The 19,784-nt window shown below is 37.1% G+C and overlaps 3 protein-coding genes across 4 annotated transcripts; 2 read left to right on the forward strand and 1 right to left on the reverse strand.

Moving 5' to 3' along the window:
- Positions 1-225: 225 nt before the first annotated feature.
- On the forward strand, positions 226-2,548 carry LOC114519206 (isopenicillin N synthase-like). Of its 2 annotated transcripts, none has more exons than XM_028539293.1 (2): positions 226-296; positions 1,055-2,548. In XM_028539293.1, the coding sequence occupies exon 2, from the start codon at positions 1,064-1,066 to the stop codon at positions 2,036-2,038; it is 975 nt and encodes a 324-aa protein (XP_028395094.1). In that variant the 5' UTR covers positions 226-296; positions 1,055-1,063; the 3' UTR covers positions 2,039-2,548. The 2 variants fall into 2 exon arrangements, with proteins under 2 accessions (XP_028395094.1, XP_028395095.1); XM_028539294.1 differs by lacking the exon at positions 226-296 and adding an exon at positions 467-535.
- Positions 2,453-8,973, reverse strand: LOC114519205 (4-aminobutyrate aminotransferase, mitochondrial-like). Its single transcript, XM_028539292.1, has 18 exons — positions 8,829-8,973; positions 7,162-7,245; positions 6,421-6,533; positions 6,253-6,282; positions 5,957-6,074; positions 5,817-5,866; positions 5,282-5,362; positions 5,002-5,094; positions 4,762-4,824; positions 4,587-4,650; positions 4,268-4,416; positions 4,031-4,109; positions 3,854-3,909; positions 3,653-3,714; positions 3,475-3,580; positions 3,197-3,343; positions 2,931-3,042; positions 2,453-2,730 (listed from the first exon to the last, which is right to left on the reverse strand). Exons 2-18 carry the CDS (start codon positions 7,229-7,231, stop codon positions 2,609-2,611), a joined length of 1,515 nt encoding a protein of 504 aa, XP_028395093.1. The 5' UTR covers positions 7,232-7,245; positions 8,829-8,973; the 3' UTR covers positions 2,453-2,608.
- Positions 8,974-12,737: 3,764 nt separating this feature from the next.
- Positions 12,738-19,324, forward strand: LOC114519204 (brain-specific angiogenesis inhibitor 1-associated protein 2-like). The gene is made up of 17 exons (XM_028539291.1): positions 12,738-13,748; positions 13,832-13,904; positions 14,007-14,096; positions 15,422-15,483; positions 15,609-15,680; positions 15,940-15,984; positions 16,117-16,209; positions 16,481-16,546; positions 16,621-16,707; positions 16,901-16,993; positions 17,121-17,326; positions 17,498-17,561; positions 17,635-17,705; positions 17,812-17,868; positions 18,202-18,365; positions 18,562-18,784; positions 19,100-19,324. The coding sequence occupies exons 1-17, from the start codon at positions 13,689-13,691 to the stop codon at positions 19,107-19,109; spliced, it is 1,536 nt and encodes a 511-aa protein (XP_028395092.1). The 5' UTR covers positions 12,738-13,688; the 3' UTR covers positions 19,110-19,324.
- Positions 19,325-19,784: the final 460 nt, after the last annotated feature.

Genomic DNA, 19,784 nt, shown 5'->3' on the forward strand with positions numbered 1-19,784 from the left:
TGACAATATTTATCAGTGATGGAAAAGCAATGAATGTCTTTCCAGTTTCCATGACAAGTTGCCTGAAGGTCGTTGGTGCAGACTGGAAATTCAGGAGACATAGTGGAAGAGAAAGTTAACAAAATTTGCGAATGCAAAATCAAAAAACAACTTGGTTAATTATTAATTAAAGAAGTTCTCTTTAGGAGAAAATTTCAACAACTAATAGAAGTTTGTATACAGTGTGGAAGCATCAGTGAACTTTGGTTTGTGGTCCATCTTTGGAGAGACTTCACCCCTTCATCCACAAAGAAAAGGTTTGTTATATTGAGATTATTTCCTTCTATATTGTTCTTCAAATCGTGTGTTTTAATATGCATTGCATGCGACAATACACTATTAATGCGTATGCTAGAAAAAGCGTTGAAAATCGATCATTGTCAAAGTCCAAACACCGGCGGATGCGTTTAATAATATACAAGCAGTGATTTAAATGCCAACAATTGCAGTGGTACTCGCCTTGGTACTAAATATGGCATGTGCTGCTTTGCAACAGGTAAAAGAGCAATAAATAAGGTAAATTAAACGTAGTTTTGTTTCCCATTTTGCAGTTTTTACTCGAAGAACTAATAATATGGGAGTTGATTAAAATCTTGCGCAATTCACAAACAATCGCAAATTATTTGCAGGTTTAATTAAAACGCCCGTCTGCGTCACAGCGACCAATTCGTGTCAGTTACAAAGGGTACATTGAAGCAAAAATATCGCATTTTAATGCTAGGATATTCGAAATAAACACAACATTTTTAGATATTTTGAAAGCTACTGAAGCAATGTTGTGTATAACAGTGCTAGGTCAGTGCATCCTTGGCATGCAAAACATACCAGATGTCACATACAAAGGTCATGTATGGTATAAGGATCACATATTCACCATGGCTAGTTTCCACACTGTTGTAATTGTGTTGTACCATTTTGTGAAGGTGTGGAAATGTTGCAGGGCTAACCTACTCCATCTCCAAAAAAGACCTTTGCATTATAAGTGTCAGTAAGAATCTTCAATGCTTTTTTTCAGTAAAACCCAATGGCAGAACCTACACAAATTCCTATAATTGACTTCTCTTTCATCAATCAGTCCAGGGATAAGGTTTCGAAGGAAATTGTTGATGCACTTGAAAGCGTTGGCTTTCTTTTCCTGGATAATGTTGGTTTTGATCGAAAAGCCATTGAACAGGCATGCAAATGGTTTCATAGTTTACCAGAAAGCAACAAGTTTGCTCTGGCGACCAAAAGTTTCAACCCTAAGAACAAGAACATCTATCGTGGTTACTTTCCGGCAGATGCAACAAATTCAAGTTTCAAGGAAGGTTTTGAGGTGAGTGAAGAACTAAGTCAAGAGGAGTGTGTCAGTATTGGATTCCCCTTGTACGAACCCAATCGATGGCCATCTGCAACGGAAGAAGAGACAGCGTGGTTTAAAAAGACCCTTTGTGACCATTACAAATTGATGCACAATACTGGGACTGAGGTCTGCCGTTTGATTGCTCGTGGTCTTGGTGCAAATGAAGACTGGTTTGACCATATGTTCTCACCTTATCCATTGTCAACCCTTCGTCTCATCAATTACCCCATCCGTCCCAAACCGATCCCCGATTGCGCTCGTGATGGTGATTATATTCTCCACTGCGGGAGCCACACAGACACCCCGTTTATAACCTTGCTCGCAACATTTGACTATCCTGGCTTGCAGATCCAGGACAAGAATGATCTTTGGGTGGATGTGCCAGTCCGGAGTGATTCTTTAGTCCTCAATATTGGGGACGTCTTGTCGAAGGTGACAGGAAAACGATTAAGGGCAACGAGACATCGGGTCGTGGACATGGGAAGCACACGTCAGTCTGTACCGTATTTTCTTGAGCCACGTTTTGATGCAAACATCAACAGAACTATTGTCAACACTGGAGCCACGACTGAAGAAGAGGAATTGGGTTATGGCCCTTTCCTGATCCGAGAAATGAAAGCGAAAGGATACGTGGAATATGAAGATTTGTTAAAATGACTCTAGGGCTTGCATCAGCGCCGTGATTTTGAATTTGGGGGATAGATTGGTGGTTCACATGGTAAATACGGGGGTGTAGCGTGTGAGGGGTTTGGAGCGGGGCTGCTACACCCTGCGTTTTGGATATATTAACATTCAGACAAATGCCAATTGTTGTAATGAAATTTATATATATAATTGTATACAAAATAAATAGGGAAATAGGTAGGAAACCCACAAATATATGCTTTTAAATTGTTTTCAAAGGTTTCATATAAACGCTTGGTGTAGAAAGGAATTGCTAGTGGTGTATCATTCGTAAACTTTGGTGAACTGTGTTTGGTGAAGTAAAGTTTTACCGATGGCATATCAGAAGTATTGCATATTCAAAATTAACTCTCGTTATAGAAAAATATATATTTTTTCAGTATTGGAATTACAAAAACTAAATTTTAATTATCTACACAACAATTACTATTTAATATAACTAAAGTATGTTGATCAAATGGTTTGTCAATTTACTATCTACAATTGGAAGTATGGTTTAAAAAAAACTATTTTACAAAATTCTGTGACACTTCGATGACTGTGCTATTTCATTTGTCGTAATTCTGTTTCCATAATGTCTAGAACAATGCAGATATGATGTCTTGTGCAGATCAGCGAAGGTCGGAACCTAACTGAGTTATATCCACATCCCGCGGTTATCAAACCTAGAAAGCGTTTGAGAATAGAGCAATGAGAGTGTTTGCAATGGTATAGATATTTGCTTCCTGTCCTCACCTCTTCTATCCCCTTTTTCCCCTCTTCTCAACACCACCTAACCCCACACGCCCCACTATATCCAACATCTATTTGAAGGTGAAAATTCAAAGTCCCACCGTGATGGCCTTGAGTACACGAAAGTCCTTACCACGATTTTTCAGTCGTGCGATAAACAGGTCCCGTAGTTCTGGGTTGGGTAAATCGATCGCACAAAACAATCCTTGTCCTCTAGCTGTGCTCAAATACTGCGGGAATTTATCCTTAAAACAAACGAAAATCATTTCAAGAACAAAATTAAAGCACAGTTGAGGTCTTCCTTGATCCCTTTACCTCAAAAAACATACATTTGCTTCACGCGGCCCAATTTAAAATGTCCCAGTGATACCTTAGTTTCCACAAATCAAGATTTCTTACTTGTAATTGTTTCAAGCCATTCAGAAACACTTTTCCCGCGTCCCTGACGTTTTCAACTAAATTCTCGTTGTCGATTACTTTTAATATTTCCTTTAGCGTCAAGAGTTTGGCTGGATCGCCGTTCCAGGTGCTTTGAATACGATTTTTCTATAGAGTAAACCCAGGTCAGTGTTTATGCAGAGTTTGTCTACATTCAGTCATTTTGTAAGCAGTTTCGTCAATTCAAAACTTGTCCAGAAACATGTGTTAGAGTTACAAACACAATACGACCTATTTACCTCGTTTGGTTTGTATCCGTCGTTGTAATAAAAGCCTCCAATTTGCATTTTCTTTGCAAACGTCACGTAATCTGGGGGTTGATCCAACTCCCAGCTCTGGTGCGCCCTGAGAAAAATGATATAAACATGTACTCAATGTTTTCACCTTCAAGCTCGTTCAGAATTCCATTAAACTTACCAAAAGTTTCCTGTTGTGGCAACGCCGGTTTGAACTTCGTCGACAATGAAGAAAGCATTATTCTGTTGTAAAGAGAAAAAAGCATGTCAGAATGCTAAGCGAAGTTTTTAAAACTGTTCTTGCTTTTAAGAGATGACTTCGCGAAGTTGCTGACTTGGATAATTTGTTTTCAAAAGTTCGCAAACTTTCTATAGCGCTTACCTTGGCAACGATGTTTCGTAGTTTGTTGAAAAAATCCGGAGAGGCGTGGCGATCACCTTTAAAATTGAGGAGATAATGTTTTTACCATGAATCTATCCCTGTAGGAGTATCAGGGGGGGTACAAGGAGGTGCACATCAAAATTTAGTAGGGGGTGTACCGAGATACACAATACCTACCCCCCTCTGCTTGCACTGGTTCGATTATAGCAGCCGCTATTGGTTTCTGTTTCTTCTGTTTGTGAAATATTTCTTCCACCTATAAAATTAAGAATATATTACTCAAAGCAGACCTGTTTCCACGGGATCTTTCGTTATATGATGGGTTAACAAGGGACACTGACGGATAGCTTTGTTGAAAGATCATCTGGAGTCCCCTTAAATATGTTTTTGCTCATTGAAATCCGAGGCACTCACCATAGCAAGACATTTGCTTTCCTCAACTTCGTTTTCCCGCCGATATTCATTCAAAGGATATTTCAATCTGGGGAATCGCGCTTTTGGCCAATCAAACGTCGGGATATCCAACTTCTGTATTGGATGCGAGTACGTCACCGAAAGTGAACCTGTGTGAAAATGTGTACACAATATATTGACGTTTACACAGGACTTTTACAAACGGAAAGTTCTTGAAGTTTTCAACAATCTTCTTCCCGTTTATCTTTGAGTTCCACACTGAACTATTAACCTATAGGACTGTTCGGACTAGCAAACTAAATAAGACTGTTTATTATACCATATAGTCGTCCATGAAAGCCTCCTTCAAATGATAGAATTGATATTTCAGGTGCTCCTGGTGCCTATGATAACATTTACATACATAGAATTATTGCATGGATGATATTGGGTACTTAAGTTTATCTTTTTGTTTATTTTACCAGGAATAAATCACGACTGGTTGCTATACTCACGTGTCCAAGAAGAGCAGATGAGAGTTCCTTTACCGTTGGCGCTCGACCTGCCCTCTCTCTTGTCTACAATTGATGAGAACGTCGGGTTAGGACTAGATCTTGTGAGCCATGTACGTTGTAATAGTTCGTGCACACTTTCAGATTGAACATAGCGAAGTTTCGACCGTTCGTGGTAAACCATTCTTTTGTAATCTTATTATCAAAGCATGCATGCATGTGATATTATTAAATAGCAATAACCTGGTATGTTATCATCGCGCTCTTCATCGCATTTTCGTTTGAACATGTTCCACAGCCCATCGGAGTGACTTTGTTTAAGCCTTTAGGTGCAACCTGGGAATATAGATACAACTAAATTTAAGATTCCTGGCTTGAAATGGCCTTTGTACAATTCGATTTGAGCGAAGGCATACACTCAGGCTTACTCCAGACACTCTGTCTTCTGCTATTCATAAGAACACGTACACTTTATTAGTATGCTTAAAGTTTGCATTACTATACTGGGTTAATTTTAACTTACAGCCATCAACGTGGACTTGAGCAGTGCGGAAAAGTTCATCGGTGGGAAGAACATAAGAGCAGGTCTATTCATCAATATTGGCTAGAAGAGATATTAAAAGGTATTTTAATACAGTTTATGCTTGAAGAGCCGGGATGGGACAGTTGTGTGGAGCTCTTGACCACAATTCAACCATGCATCGGCTGAGCGGTAGTTAAATTGTGATGAAATCACCTAAAATTGGTCAACTTTCGTTTTTAAAGTTAAACTTTACGATAAACAAGCTGTCCCTGTCCCTCTACGTATATCGTGGCATTTTGTCTGCTAGGAGCCTTTTCAGTGTAAATATTATTGCTTCGAATGCGTATATCTTTGCATGTTTTAATGCTTTTCAACACAGACCATTATTTATCAACTTTACCAGCGCTAAAATTACCCGATTTATCACAACGATACGACTGAGACGGTCAGAAAACTATCCAGCTCTAGAAGTATAAAAACTTTGTTGGTTCTTTTCAAAAAATTAGCTTCACGCCATTCGATGTTTGGTACTTACGTGGTTTTCAGGTCGTATCAAAACTTCCTTCAAAGCCGGGTGATTGTATCCTAGATAAATTAAGATGTTCAGAGCTGCGTTCAGTGTTTTCGCGAAAAGTGAGACGAGAATGCAGGAATGACTTAATAAAGCCGACCTACCTAATGGAAGCGCTGCTATATGCTGAAAAATATCCAAAAGGACATTCCCGTCCGCGTCAACAGCATAATTTCCTCGACTTTTTTCATAATTCAAAAAGAAATGAGCTGAACTGTTCGTCTACGAATGCAAAGATGAGAATAAATATAGTGTAAATTAAACCTGGCGTTAAAGTTGTTAGGCGATGTTTCTTAGCTATATGTTTCGAGGACACCAGCTAGGGAATATATAAGGAGTTAATTATTTTTCTTTCGTATATCACCCCTGCATGGCTAGACCTCTAAAGGTAAAATTTTACCTGCATCTCACTAAGTTCTGTCATCAATTTCTAAAGAGAACAATTTATCGTGTATTTTAGAAATTCATATAGTCAAACCATGCAGTGATGATCAAAATCTCGAGAAGGTCAATCATGAACGCGAATCCGGAGCAATCGAAGAGGTAAATAAGTTGATAACAGAATTACCTGTGACATAGGACCGGGAACACTTGTCTGAACTGATGGACGGGTGTAAATTTCATGGTTTAAATTCACAAACATTTGCGGTTCTGCTAACTCTTGCACAGGCTGCGCAAAACCTGGTAAAATATTCGGGACTAACTTATTTATACTGCGTGGATAACTCTATCAGTTCTAAACTGTTCTTCCTAGAGGTCCAGTAAGGATCATCTCTTATTGATCCAGTGTTACTACAGGAGGAAACATAAACTAAACTAACTTTATTTATACTGGATAGCTTTATCAGTTCTAAACTGTTCTTCCTAGAGGTCCAGTAAGGATCATCTCTTATTGATCTAGTGTTACTACAGGAGGAAACATACACTAAACTAACTTTATTTATACTGGATAGCTCTATCAGTTCTAAACTGTTCTTCCTAGAGGTCCAGTAAGGATCATCTCTAATTGATCCAGTGTTACTACAGGAAGAAACCTAAACTAAACTAACTTTATTTATAATGGATAGCTCTATCAGTTCTAAAATGTTCTTCCTACAGGTCCAGTAAGGATCATCTCTTATTGATCCAGTGTTACTACAGGAGGAAACCTAAACTAAACTAACTTTATTTATACTGGATAGCTCTATCAGTTCTAAACTGTTCTTCCTAGAGGTCCAGTAAGGATCATTTCTTATTGATCCAGTGTTACTACAGGAGGAAACCTAAACTAAACTGACTTTATTTATACTGCAATTCCATAATTACATACAAAATCCTCTTTTTGCTCGTAGAGTCAAAGAACGCAGTGGAGCTAAACTTGTCATCTTGTGGTAAAACATTTTGATAGTTCAAGCTGTAAAAATATGCGAAATATGTTTTATATATAGCGGTCCTTTTTTAATATTCGACATGGTATTGATCAACAACTTGTTTTGACCTGTTTTGACATGCTTCGCGCCCTCTTAGTATAGTTGGCTTTGTCTCTCAAAACAATACTGTAAAATTCCTTTACATAGCCTTCTTAAAGTATGTTTTTATACCATTTTGACCTTGCCACTTCTGAAATAATTGGAAACTGAATGCTCGAAACTATAATTGCCATTAAACTAATCTATTTGGAATATTTAGTGTAAACTGCATATCACAAGGTGACAACGAACTCATTTTGAGCTCCTAGTATGGTTCACTGCGTTGCAAATATTTATAAATATCTGAAACACAGGGTGTTGGCCGTTGGGGTCGTAAAAAAGACATTTATACTGCGAAAGTTTGTCCGCAATGCGAATGCGTGACGAACACTTGAACAATTCTTTTTGGACATGTCATATAATGATCAACGATGTGAATTTAATACTAAAATTAATCTCGAAAACAAATATGCGGAGAAATCTTTGCCAATCGCTATAACGCTTACGGCACACGAGAGTGAGCCAACAAGCTGCGTTGAGAATGCTGTAGCAATGATAGCCGTTTACCTCAATGAGGTTTGATTTTTTGAGAAATTTATGAAATGATTTATGTTTTCATTTATGAGGATAGTGTGAGGCAGTTTTCAAGTTTAATCACTTGCCTCTTGCAGTGGCGTAGCCAGCCTGACGATTGCAAATTTTTAATTATTATCATTATTCATTTCTTCAGAAATTCATTGTTTTCACAGTCAATGAACACCAAAAATGTTAGCATAGCATGACTAAATTATCGGGCTGACTACGCCACTGGCCTCTCTCGAGGTAACCTTAGCCAAAATTCTCGATGGAACTTGCTTTTGCGTAGGGTTACGTTTATTCAAGGTCACGCCGGTTTGTCCGCGATTTCTATTGAGCTCAGTTCTCAGTTTATTAACTGTGGTTCTTGGTAACCGTGCCTCGAATAGGCCTGAAGACTGACGCGGATTAAGGTGGAGGTGTGGATAAGGGGTGGGTGATGAAGCATGAAATATTTTCATTCAAACGGATGCATTGCCGATGTATAGTACTACAGTGTATAGTATCCGTGGTAAAGAAAGAAACTATTCCCGATGCTGTAGCTTGATTTGCAACATGTAAACAAAAGTTAAAATCATTTGCTATTACTTGACGCAAGCCAGTGTAAAAATTAAACATTGTTTTTGAGGTTAGAACTATCGTTGACCTTTTAGAATTCAAATGCAACATATAGATGAACCTTACTTTGGCGGGCGAAAGCTTAAACCAGATGGCTGTATAGGCCACAGGCGCTTAAGTCCTGCCACAAAATAGCGTATAACTGTAGTTATCTAGCGAAATCGTTCGCCGTTAAAATATTGTATTTAATACGGCTGGACTAAGAAATTTATCATAATATTCGATGCGATGACTGTTTTACCACCCTCGTAGAGCAAAGCTTACACCGTAACTATGTAACAACAACTTAAAAAAGCTTGATAACATTTTAAAACATACATGTCGTTGTACTTACCCAGATATTTGAGAGATACAAGTCGCACCTTCGAAGCGGAATGAGTATTATCGTGGCGAGAAAGCAAGCTTTGTTTATATACAAAAGTGCACGAAAAACCAGATTGACTGGATTTTAAGCTATTGCGTTATAAGAATGTCCTTCGTTGTCTAATTGTCGAGCTTTTCGCTGGGGCGCAACGACTTTTTTCAAGGCGAACATATTCGAGTTTAACTACAAAGAATTGTAGGCCATTTTAGCGTTTTATATGTATTTTATAAGGTTTTATTGGGGTTTTTTAAAACCAGTTTTAATACTTGAACTCCCCGAACTCGCAGAGTTCCCCGGGAAAAGGCATTGTCGCATCAGTTACTTCGCCCTAAATAAGTTTTATATTACAGCAAGTTTGCGAATATAATAAAGCCTGCTTTGTTGAAAACTAGTCTGATAGCGAAATATTTCGACTAATGGTTTAATGTTTAGCTCTAACGTGACGAGCGGCTTGCTCAAAACCGTTATTTGCCCTCGATCTTCTCTCTCCTAAATTGAAGAGGAAGATTTGATCCAAGCGAACTTCGTCAATACAATATAATCAATTTATACTAAGACTACGAAGAAAGAAACACTACGTTTAAAGGTATTTTCACGATGTATTTACTTTGTGGGGAAAAACGTATTGAAAGTTACCGCTTCGAAGTTAAAAACTCTTAACTTTCATTTCAATTTATTTCATTTCTTCTCGATTTTAAACTCTATTACTCTTCCCACTGAATCAAATTGCGTAGTTGTAAGGTTCCATGTTTACGACATTATGCAAACATCGCGGAGTCCAGTGGTGAAGGCCGGAATAACATTCGTCCAGTCTTTTTTCTGCAACGGAACTTTATATATTTTGGAACGCGGAATCATTTTAGATCCATTAAATAATCGTTATAAATCAAGGTGGAGATTGGAGTGCCTCGCTCACGAAAGTCTAGTGTCTCTTCAATGCAAGGAATTTAATGTTAGTTGTGACCGCTAGATTTTATCACAGATTTTATCTAAGATTGTTGTTGGACCAGTGGAAACTGGAGCGTGTAGATTTAGACCTGGACAGTGGACACTACAAATAGTTATAACAAAGCATTGATATAATTACGGCATTTCTGTCATAACCTTTCAGCGGGATGCTTGTTGATCAATGCGACACGGACACGCCGCGATATTTTCTACATATTTTCCAACCATTTCCAACGCCCTAAAGCATAAATAGTGGTCAATGTATTAGACTGTCGCAGCTTCGAATAACTGACGCGTTTTCCTTGAAACGAATCAACGTAGAATCTGTAATACGCTCGCTAATACGACTGTTATTATGTTTTAACAAACTCATACCGCTAACAGCCGGATCTCTTGTCAATATCACCATTGTGCGAAATAGCGATCTATGATTTAGGGAAAGTTCAAAGAAGAATTAGTGGAAATTATAGTTGTAAAATATTCATGTCACAGTCGGCTGTCGTGAATGTGTTTTCACATGTTACTGAATGAGTACTGACTTTCCCAGCAGTTAATAGTTCCCCTGTACATGTAAATGTTCATTCTACACAAATTGTCAGTTTGAGACGTATCTTTTTATTAGCCATCAGTTCAAGCAGGCCCTATACAACGACGTCTAAAATATCAAGCATCATAGGGAGACCTATCATTAAGCCTGGTTTCCATATGACGCCGACCTGTCGCCGACTCATTGTCTGTAATCATCCAAGGAGAAAATGATTTCAGAAAGACAAAAGATTTCACTCATCAGTAATCACCGACAATAATACTTTACCGACGTCGGCGTCATATGGAAACCAGGCTTTACCACCTTAATTACTATACGCAGTCATTACAATATATAGTCACGCTAAAATAGGCCCCCTTAGAGTTTGTGTGATGAATTCTTTGTGACTGGGTTTCCGGGAGTTTTTTTAACTCTGGCTTCGTTGCTAAGCTGGGTATTGAACCCAAGTATTTATTAATCATCTTTGACGTAAAGAAATGACGTAAGTTTGCGAACTGAATATACATCTACATAAAACTGACATAAAATGACCAAACAAAATACTAAAAGCAATCACTTACAAGTAGCTTTATCGGAATATAGCGTAAATTCCCGTTATATGGTCGGAATAGGCCGTACATATTGGAACCCAGTCTTTTTCCCTTTTCTTGTTGAGATCTCCAGAAAAGTGAAAAATATCAACTAAAAAGAAGAGAAAGTCTGGTTTTCTATCGTGTTTTAACTCAATATTTCAAGTGATGCCTAAAGTAAAAAGAAGTAGGAAACCGCCACCAGAAGGCTGGGAACTTATTGAGCCGACTCTAGATGAACTGGATCAAAAAATGAGAGAAGGTTTGCTGTCTTTATAAAACTATAAATTCACATATAAAATGACCGTATCAAGACGATATGCAAAACTCACGTCTTTTGACTGGTTGTAAGCCCTGTTGTAAGTGATTATTTCTTATCTTCACCAGCTGAACAAGATCCACACGAGGGTAAAAGAAAAGTTGAAGCATTGTGGCCAATTTTCAGGTAACTTCACTTTGATTTCATTCATTTCAGACTAATCTTTATATTTGCTTGATATGTAAGTATAAAAATTTGCTAAAATTATTATTGTATGCTTTGTAGGATACACCATCAGCGATCAAGATATATTTATGATTTATTTTATAAAAGGAAAGCCATCACTAGAGGTCAGTACCTAATCCTGAAGACACTTTGGGTGATGTCATGATATTTTATTGAAATCAGGTTGTATTTCATGTAAACTATCTTGAGATATTAGGATTCCAAAGATCTTTGGGACGTGCAGCTATGTACTGGGAGGGGGGCTTGTTATTTTGACGAAGTGGGGGGGGGAAACACAATGAAATCTGATATTACACATAGTTTAATTGCTCTGACATAGTCTAATGAGCGATCGAATCACACTCTATGAAACATCTGGGCTTCAACGCTTTGTCACTATAAGAAAGGTCTATTACTGTAGGAAACCAAAGTTTTCTAGTAAAAAAATTATGACCAGCACACTGTGTGCAAGATTTAAAAAATACTGAAAATCTCTGTGCCATCGCTGTGGAGAATACCTCACTGTATTAACACTCTAGTTTTCAATGTTGAACTGACGTTTTAGAACTCTACGAGTATTGTTTAAAAGAAGGGATAGCTGACAAAAATTTGATTGCAAAATGGAAAAAGTCTGGCTATGAAAATCTCTGTTGTTTGCGTTGTATTCAAACTCGTGACACAAACTTTTGCACAAACTGTATTTGTCGAGTTCCCAAAAGCAAACTTGAAGAGGTATGTGATGTAAAAACATATGCACAACCACAATTTTGTTGAGTGACAAATTTTCCTAACATTTATTGCATGTTTAGGGCAAAGTTGTGGAATGTGTCATCTGTGGTTGTCGTGGCTGTTCAGGATAGGTTCAAGCTTAATGGATAACAGCACAAAGTGATCTTTAAATTCCTATTTCCTGCACGAAAAATTGTGGATCAATGGTGCATTTTAAAATTATTTTGTGTGCAAATGTCTGTTGTATGTAGAAATCTTTAACAAGGACACACACATTTTGTATACAAAGGAATAATATTGTTAACATAACAAGACGACTAAGCAGGCTGTCAGAAACTACCCTCTCTTGTAAGATATGATGTGAACATACCAAGATAGGAACATACATTTGTACATAACTGTATTATTTACATTTGTCATTCTATTTCAATTTAATAGAGCTTAGTCAGTGCTGTAACACCAAAGATCCTTTTCACAGACACTTGTGTGATATACTATAAGGTTATCTGTGAGCATCTATCATTGATCATTTCAATTGTTTGTGGTTGCTGCATTCTTCAACTTTCTTTCTTCAATTGTACTTTTTCGACATTTGTTTCATGAACAAACCTATAATGATTTTAATAATTTTTACAAAAGATTACTTTAGTTAATATTTGTGTTGTTATGTTATGGGCTAACCAGGCTAGCACAGACCCCAGGAACTAATTTCAACAACATTTCATTCATGAGAAATGCTACCTTTTAGATTTCATTATGAAGTAGGGAAATCCAATATGTGTGATGAATGTGTTCCAGCATGTCAAAAATACAGTACTAGCAGGAAGTAATGCAAGGAATTCTCATAATACTTCAATGAGATCTTACCAGTTGATTGATAAAACCAATGCCAAAGCTAAAATAGTCAAGACTAAGACGTGTATGGAAAAGTTTATGAAGCTCATGATTATAACTCCTGTTAAAATCACAGCAAAAAAGATCACATTCACAGCAACTAGAAGCCTCGTATTTACCCCAGGTTCAAGAATCGATTTAGCGATTGCATCAAGCATTTTAATTAAGTATCTACGTTGATAAAAATAATCAGATATAAGAAACACGTGAGATTGCTCAAGACTGCTTATACTCCTTAGGTACTTTTACCGTAGTATGTATTCCTAAGTAGGGTTTTTATTCCTATATCGAAGTGAATATCTCAATAAAAATGTGGAACGAATTATGTCTCAAAACCTGATCTTTCTTTGTGAGTAACAGAGTAAGGTGTTTTTATAAACTGGAACAAAATGCATGTTTTTTTCGTTGCAAAGGATGGATGGGGGGATGAACAAATGCTCTCTCATGTGGGTCTCTTGCTCGTAGGGTGTTGAGAAACAAACTCCGTGGGGTACATATTTCGTATGTATATATTTGATCGCAGCTTAAACGTGCGATTTGTCAAGACAAGTTTTCTTAGCAAAACACTTCCGGATTCCTCACGGAGGTGGCACTTTTTCTCTTGTCTGAGAGTAAATGGTCCCAAACACGACTTCTTTGTGGCGTAGCTAGTTACCGTCATGGACGATCGAATAGAAAACAGCGATATTATTCACGGCATAACACAGGACGTGTTTCAGGTAAATATTGAAGAATATTCCCCCTTTGATAGAGACTAAACCGGGAATAAACTCGCTCTAACTTTTGTTCCAAATTGTTTCAGCGGGTAATAGATTTGGGGCCGCAACTTCGTGAGTTCGTAGCGTCAGCAAAACAATATCATAAAGCTTTGCTTAGTAAGTTGAAGAATATACAAACATTTTTTGTGAGTTGATGAAAATATCGTGTGCCTGTGAATGACCAACAATATCTATATTCGTGTCATTTCCTTCTTTCAGACGCTTCTGTCGCTGCCAATTCTTTCTATCAAGGCTTCACTAAAATTGCCCGTTTGGCGTCAGAAACCAAAGGATCAAATAAACTATTAGGTTTGTGTCATTTATCTTGTATAACAACCCTAAATCTGACATCCTTTCTCTTTAATCGTGAGAATTCGCCTTTTATTTGCGTTGCGTTTAAGTGTACAAAGGTATGCGCTAATGTACATAAATCGATGAATTTTTTTAAAACGTCGCAGTTTAAAAGAACCTTAGTTCTTTAGGTTACCAGAATATTTATGCTGAGTATCCTAAAATTGTTCTTCTTTAAAATCATTTAAGCATGGCCGTTGCTAAGCGAAGGTAGCTTTACTCTCCTGGCATTTGTGTAAATTATTTCGCGTTTTCCGCTCTGCAACACAAAAGAGTGTTGCCACAGTACCTTTTCTTGCAAATTACACTTGATTAAAACATCTTTACAGTAGTATTTAGCTATGCAAATGTTCAGAAAGTAGCAAGTCTTTTTCGCCGAATATTTTTGTTATCAATTTCGATGCGAGGTTCGAGCCAATATTTACATTTCATTTTAATTTTTTTTTATACGCAAGCAACATGACACTGTTCATATAGTTCAAATTACGGCTGTTTAAGCAAATTTTTCGAGCCATGTTTAGACCTGTCTTAAAACATAACTACATGATAAACCTACGCAAATAGTTTCTAGAAGTGGTTTTTGTCTTCGCCCCGAAATTTAGGTTATATATTTAATTGGAACCGAATTTAGGAATGTTTACATTATAAAGGCGATTTTTTCATATTTTTTAATGCGATTTGACATGTGTTCTTTTGTGTTTTCGATTTCTAATAGGCTGAATATCGCAAATTGCATGTTTGTTTGTATGCCTTTTCATTAAAACGTGAAAATTGTGTCTTATAAACCAATCCATTTACTTGTGTGAACATAAACTAGTTTGTTTTCAACGTATGTAAATTAAAAAGAATGTCAAAAAAAAGTATCAAATTATTGAAATTAACCGTTGAAGTAGGTTCATGTTTATAATGATATTGTTAACAATAGGACTCTTGAATACATTATATTTAGACATCTAGGGCTTCTCTGACCCTTTGGTCGAAGGCGTGTCTTAAACCACCTACTTTAGTATTTTATGCCAGAGTACTTTACCATGAGTTTGGCCAGTTTCAAGGCAAGGTTGGTCCTATGTGTAATCTCTTTTTGGATTACAGTTGAGTGGCCAGAGTAGGCCACAGATGTAACAGCTGTGTTTATCTTCATGTATATAGTTGCCTTCGAATATGTCCACCTCCTTTCAGTTCTTTGTACAAACACTTAGTTTACACTCAGACTTTCTCTTAATATGGAACCAAAACAATACCTCCCCTCCAGATAATATATTAATTTTAATAATATTTTTTAGGGAAAGGAATCTGTGATATCATAGCAGTTCACAAACAGATTGAAAACCAAGCTAGCCATGTTGTAAGTGTGACATTAAGTTTGCTTTGCAAAAGATAATATATGTTCCAACATTTATGTCTAAGAGGCAATCACTTTACCTTGTTTACTAACCATGAGATATTAATGCCTTTAACTTCTGTGTTTAGTTCAAAGCTATCAGTCAGGATTTTGTTATTCCCCTTGAAGATTGGATTGAAAATAACATTGGTCAAACTAAGGTGCAGCGTGGCAGCGTCTTCAAACAACTTAGCATCAAATGTGGTATAACAACTGCCTAAATAGACAAAACACTTCTCAATGTTTCGACTAACTCTCCTGACTAAGGCCCTCAGGTCGAAACGTCGAGAAGTGTTTTGTCTATATAGGCAGTTGTTAATTATACCACATTTGATGCTAAGGTATAAGACTATAAACATTTTGTTTATTATAGCACAATAGACATTTAGTGTATTTAATACAGAACATTTCATTTTATAGGTCAAACAAAAAAATTATTTGCAAGAAAGCAAAACCGCTTTAGAGGTAAATTACAATGAAAGTTGTTGAAAATATGACTGGTTTGGGAAGCAAGGGGAAAAGGGAAGGTGCCAGTTTGGCAATAGAATATCAGTCTTTCCTCTCAAATGTTCAATGCTTTCGATTTCTTTTTTATAGCTTGTTGAAAAGTCAAAATCAGATCTCACTAAAGTGAGGAAAAAAAGTCAGAGGAGCAAGACAAGCGACAAATATGACATGAAAGAAAAACAGGTAGTTATATGAGAGCTACCAAGAAACTAATTTATCAGGACTGTTAATTATAAATGATCAAGTGTAGAATATGGTGGTGCAGATATTTTCAGACATCTGGGACACTGAGTGCAGTATTTTCTGGCCCACCAGCACACAAGGCTGTATGAATTATAATATTTCTGCATGTGTATAGGAAGGGGGTGGGGGATCGAGAGGGTTTATAGAGAGTATAGGTATGCCTTGTTGTTATATATTAATATAATTGTGAATTTGTAATCTTTTGATCCAGATCATGACTGCTTTTGAACAATATGAGACAAAATTGGATGAGTTAAGAGTATCAGGCTGTCATGAGGTAATTGTACAGTCACAAGTCATGTTTTAATTAATCTGAAGATTTCTTTATGAATTATAGCCTTTTCTTTGTAGGCGATAAGAGCTGAACGAAATGCATTTTCATTTATTATTGAAAAAATGTCTTCTGTTTCCAAGATGGATCTTGCTCATCATGAAAAGGTAATTCTCAATGAAAGACCATCAATGCATGCTCTTGCTGAATATACCTTGAATAGGTATTTCAAAATATCTGAAAGTGGTAAAGATATTTCTAAATTTATTTGAAATTATGACCAGGGTATCCAGATGTCTAGTTTTCCCTGGTTGCTGTGAATGGGTGAACAAACTCTGAATTTTTATCATGTTATTCCAGGCAAATAACCTCTTGAGTTCTCGCTTACCTATCTGGGAAAATCTATTGAGAAGACCATTATCTTTGGATCTCGATGTGACGTCACTAGCGAAGGTACAATCTGCACAAATCTACCTCTTGTATTTCCATTTCATCTCATCAGGTTGTTACTACATCTTGTAACTACAAGAAGCTAGCTCAACGATGAAACAACTCACTCATTTAATTACTTTTAATTCAGCAACTCACGAAGAATTCTATCTATGATAAAAGTCTGGATGAGCATTTATCAGGAGACGATGTACCCCAAGCACCAAGCCAACCTCCAGTTGACCAGAGCAAATTATTGGACAAAAGATTATCACATCAGTTCACTGTTGGATCCAGCCCCTTGAAACAAAATGGAATGACCAAAGATAATGATAAAGCTAAAGAAAGAATCAATGGGTATTTTGACTTACTTGTTTAGAACTTTTTTATATAAATAAAGTTAGTTTAGTTTAGGTTTCTGCAGTAACACTGGATCAATAAGAGATGATCCTTACTGAACCTCTAGGAAGAACAGTTTAGAACTGATAGAGTTCTCCATTGCTAGTTTTAACTATTACATCCTCCTAGGCCCAAAGTGCAAGCCATGTACGCACACGAGGCTGCAGATTCCACCCAATTAACTTTCGAGGAGGTATGTATGTGTTGAATTATAATAAATTATTTCTGAAAATGGTTCATAATCCTGGCCATGTTACTCTCCCCAGGGTGATGTGATAAAAACGTTAACAATTGTGACAGCAGGATGGCAGTATGGAAATAATGCAAGGACAGGAGAGTAGGTGTTCAGTTTATCTTCTCAAATATTGTGGCTCCTTCAACTTCCTTGGTTAACTCCCAAGTGCTCTCGTGATTACTGAATTAATAACTCCTTTTTCTCTCAGGTCAGGCTGGTTTCCTGTTGCATTCACAGAAAATTACTCTGGATCAGTTGTGGCAAGGTAATATAGAGATGAACGAATCCCAGACTGAAAAAATTGTGCAAACAATCTGGCCTAAAATGTACTTAAATGCATGTGCAAAAGAAACGATTCAAGTTCTTAAAAATCCTCTGAAATCCAATCATCAATATAAATCCTCAATAAACAAATTTAATTCTTCAGATTAGATTAGGAATAAGGTCAGGATTAGATCTTAGATAAGGTTTACAATTGATTAGGGTTAACCCTAATCTTTAATCCAACCTTAATCCTGACCTAATCCAAAGGATTAAATCCGTGTATCTAGGATTTACTAGACATGGAACTATTCTCTGAATTTGTTGTTTATTTTAGCAACACCAATCCAAGTCACACGCTACCAACGTCGGGTCCAGTTCACTCACGGCCGACTGTGCTTCCCAAAGTCAATGGAAATGTCCCAAAATCTGAACCACAAGATGAGCTGATTATTCCTGCTAGGGATTACGGAGTGCCACTGAACGATGGTGGAAAACAAGGTATGGTTTTATAAATTCTTTCTCAGCCTGTTGATCAGTTTTACTATGCACTAAGTGTTTTGAATCGAGGGCAGTAAAAGTGAACAAGTTCATTTGTACTGTCAGTATTTAAAGGAAATATGCAAATATTTCGCTAGCGAACTGTTCTTCTGCAAGTGGAAAACAAGCCTAGGCAATGACATTCTCTTTTCTTCAGTCAACAAAAATCATTCTGTGTTAAACCGCGAGGACTCAGGCTCGTCAGGAGTCCAATCAATGAACAACTCCTCGTCATCTCTTGATACGTCATCACAAGATGAACCATATTTCCCCCCACCTCCCCCTCCCCCACCACTTCCGACCTTGGAAGAAGACGTGCTGGCCGCATTCCCACCACCACCCCCTCCTCCCTTGCCACCTATTTCAGGAAGTTTTGACCAGTAAGTGGACGTTGAAAATTGCATTCTGATAAGGTTCTGACGACCAGAATAATTTCGCTACTGCCATTGTACCAAGAATATTTTCTGTGTGCATTCCCCCGTTTACAATTGCATTTTCTACGATTGTACAAGCAAGTTTCTTCTTCTTTTGACAGATGTGAACTAGTGGATAAGTTATGGATGTTCATACAAATGGACTTCAAGTCATAAGCATTCATAACTATCCGCTCGTTCTCATTTATCAAAGGATGTAAAAGAAAGGGCCCTAACACGGCCTAACACACGAATGACACGATCTCTTAATATGCATTATAGAGCTTTGTGAACTATGGTCAGACCAAACTAACCAGCAGAGATATGACGTCGTCGCGTATATGACGTCACGAAAGCCCCGTGATGTTGAGAACACCCGGATGTAGCATTATGACGAATGGTAATGTACTCATGCACTGTGACTGCATGTGAGAGAAACATAAATGTACTGTATATAATTATTTGTTATTTATCAATCATGGAATATGATTTCATATTGTTCATCAACCTAAGGAATTATTGAGATTTGAATAGTTTATTATAAAAGACTAATATTTTCACACATATATATGTATATATATAGTATAATTAAGATGGGCATATTGGGAAGAGATTCTATGTCAAACTTTCAAATTGACAATTCTCGCATTTTTTGTATCAGAACAATGCACTTCACAGCACGAAGTTTTCTAATAAACTTGAATATGAATCACTAAGAGATACTACTATATGTATATTGTTAAAATATGGCAAGTTCGCAAATAGACAACCTCGTTATGAGCTTTGAATTTCAGAGAATGAGAGATACCTTTGAGAGATAATATCTTGCAGTTGCATGGCCTATTCTCGCAAACAGGATTTGAAAACTTTACAAAAGCACATCTAGTTTCCTTTATTGTACTTGCTGAAATCTGCCTTTTACTCTGAACTGGTATGACTGAAGTAAATCAAGTAATATAAAATTCGT

Source organism: Dendronephthya gigantea, unplaced genomic scaffold (genome assembly GCF_004324835.1).
Source record: "Dendronephthya gigantea isolate DGI-Jeju-01 unplaced genomic scaffold, DenGig_1.0 000013F, whole genome shotgun sequence".
In the NCBI taxonomy this organism is placed as follows: Eukaryota; Metazoa; Cnidaria; class Anthozoa; order Malacalcyonacea; family Nephtheidae; genus Dendronephthya; species Dendronephthya gigantea.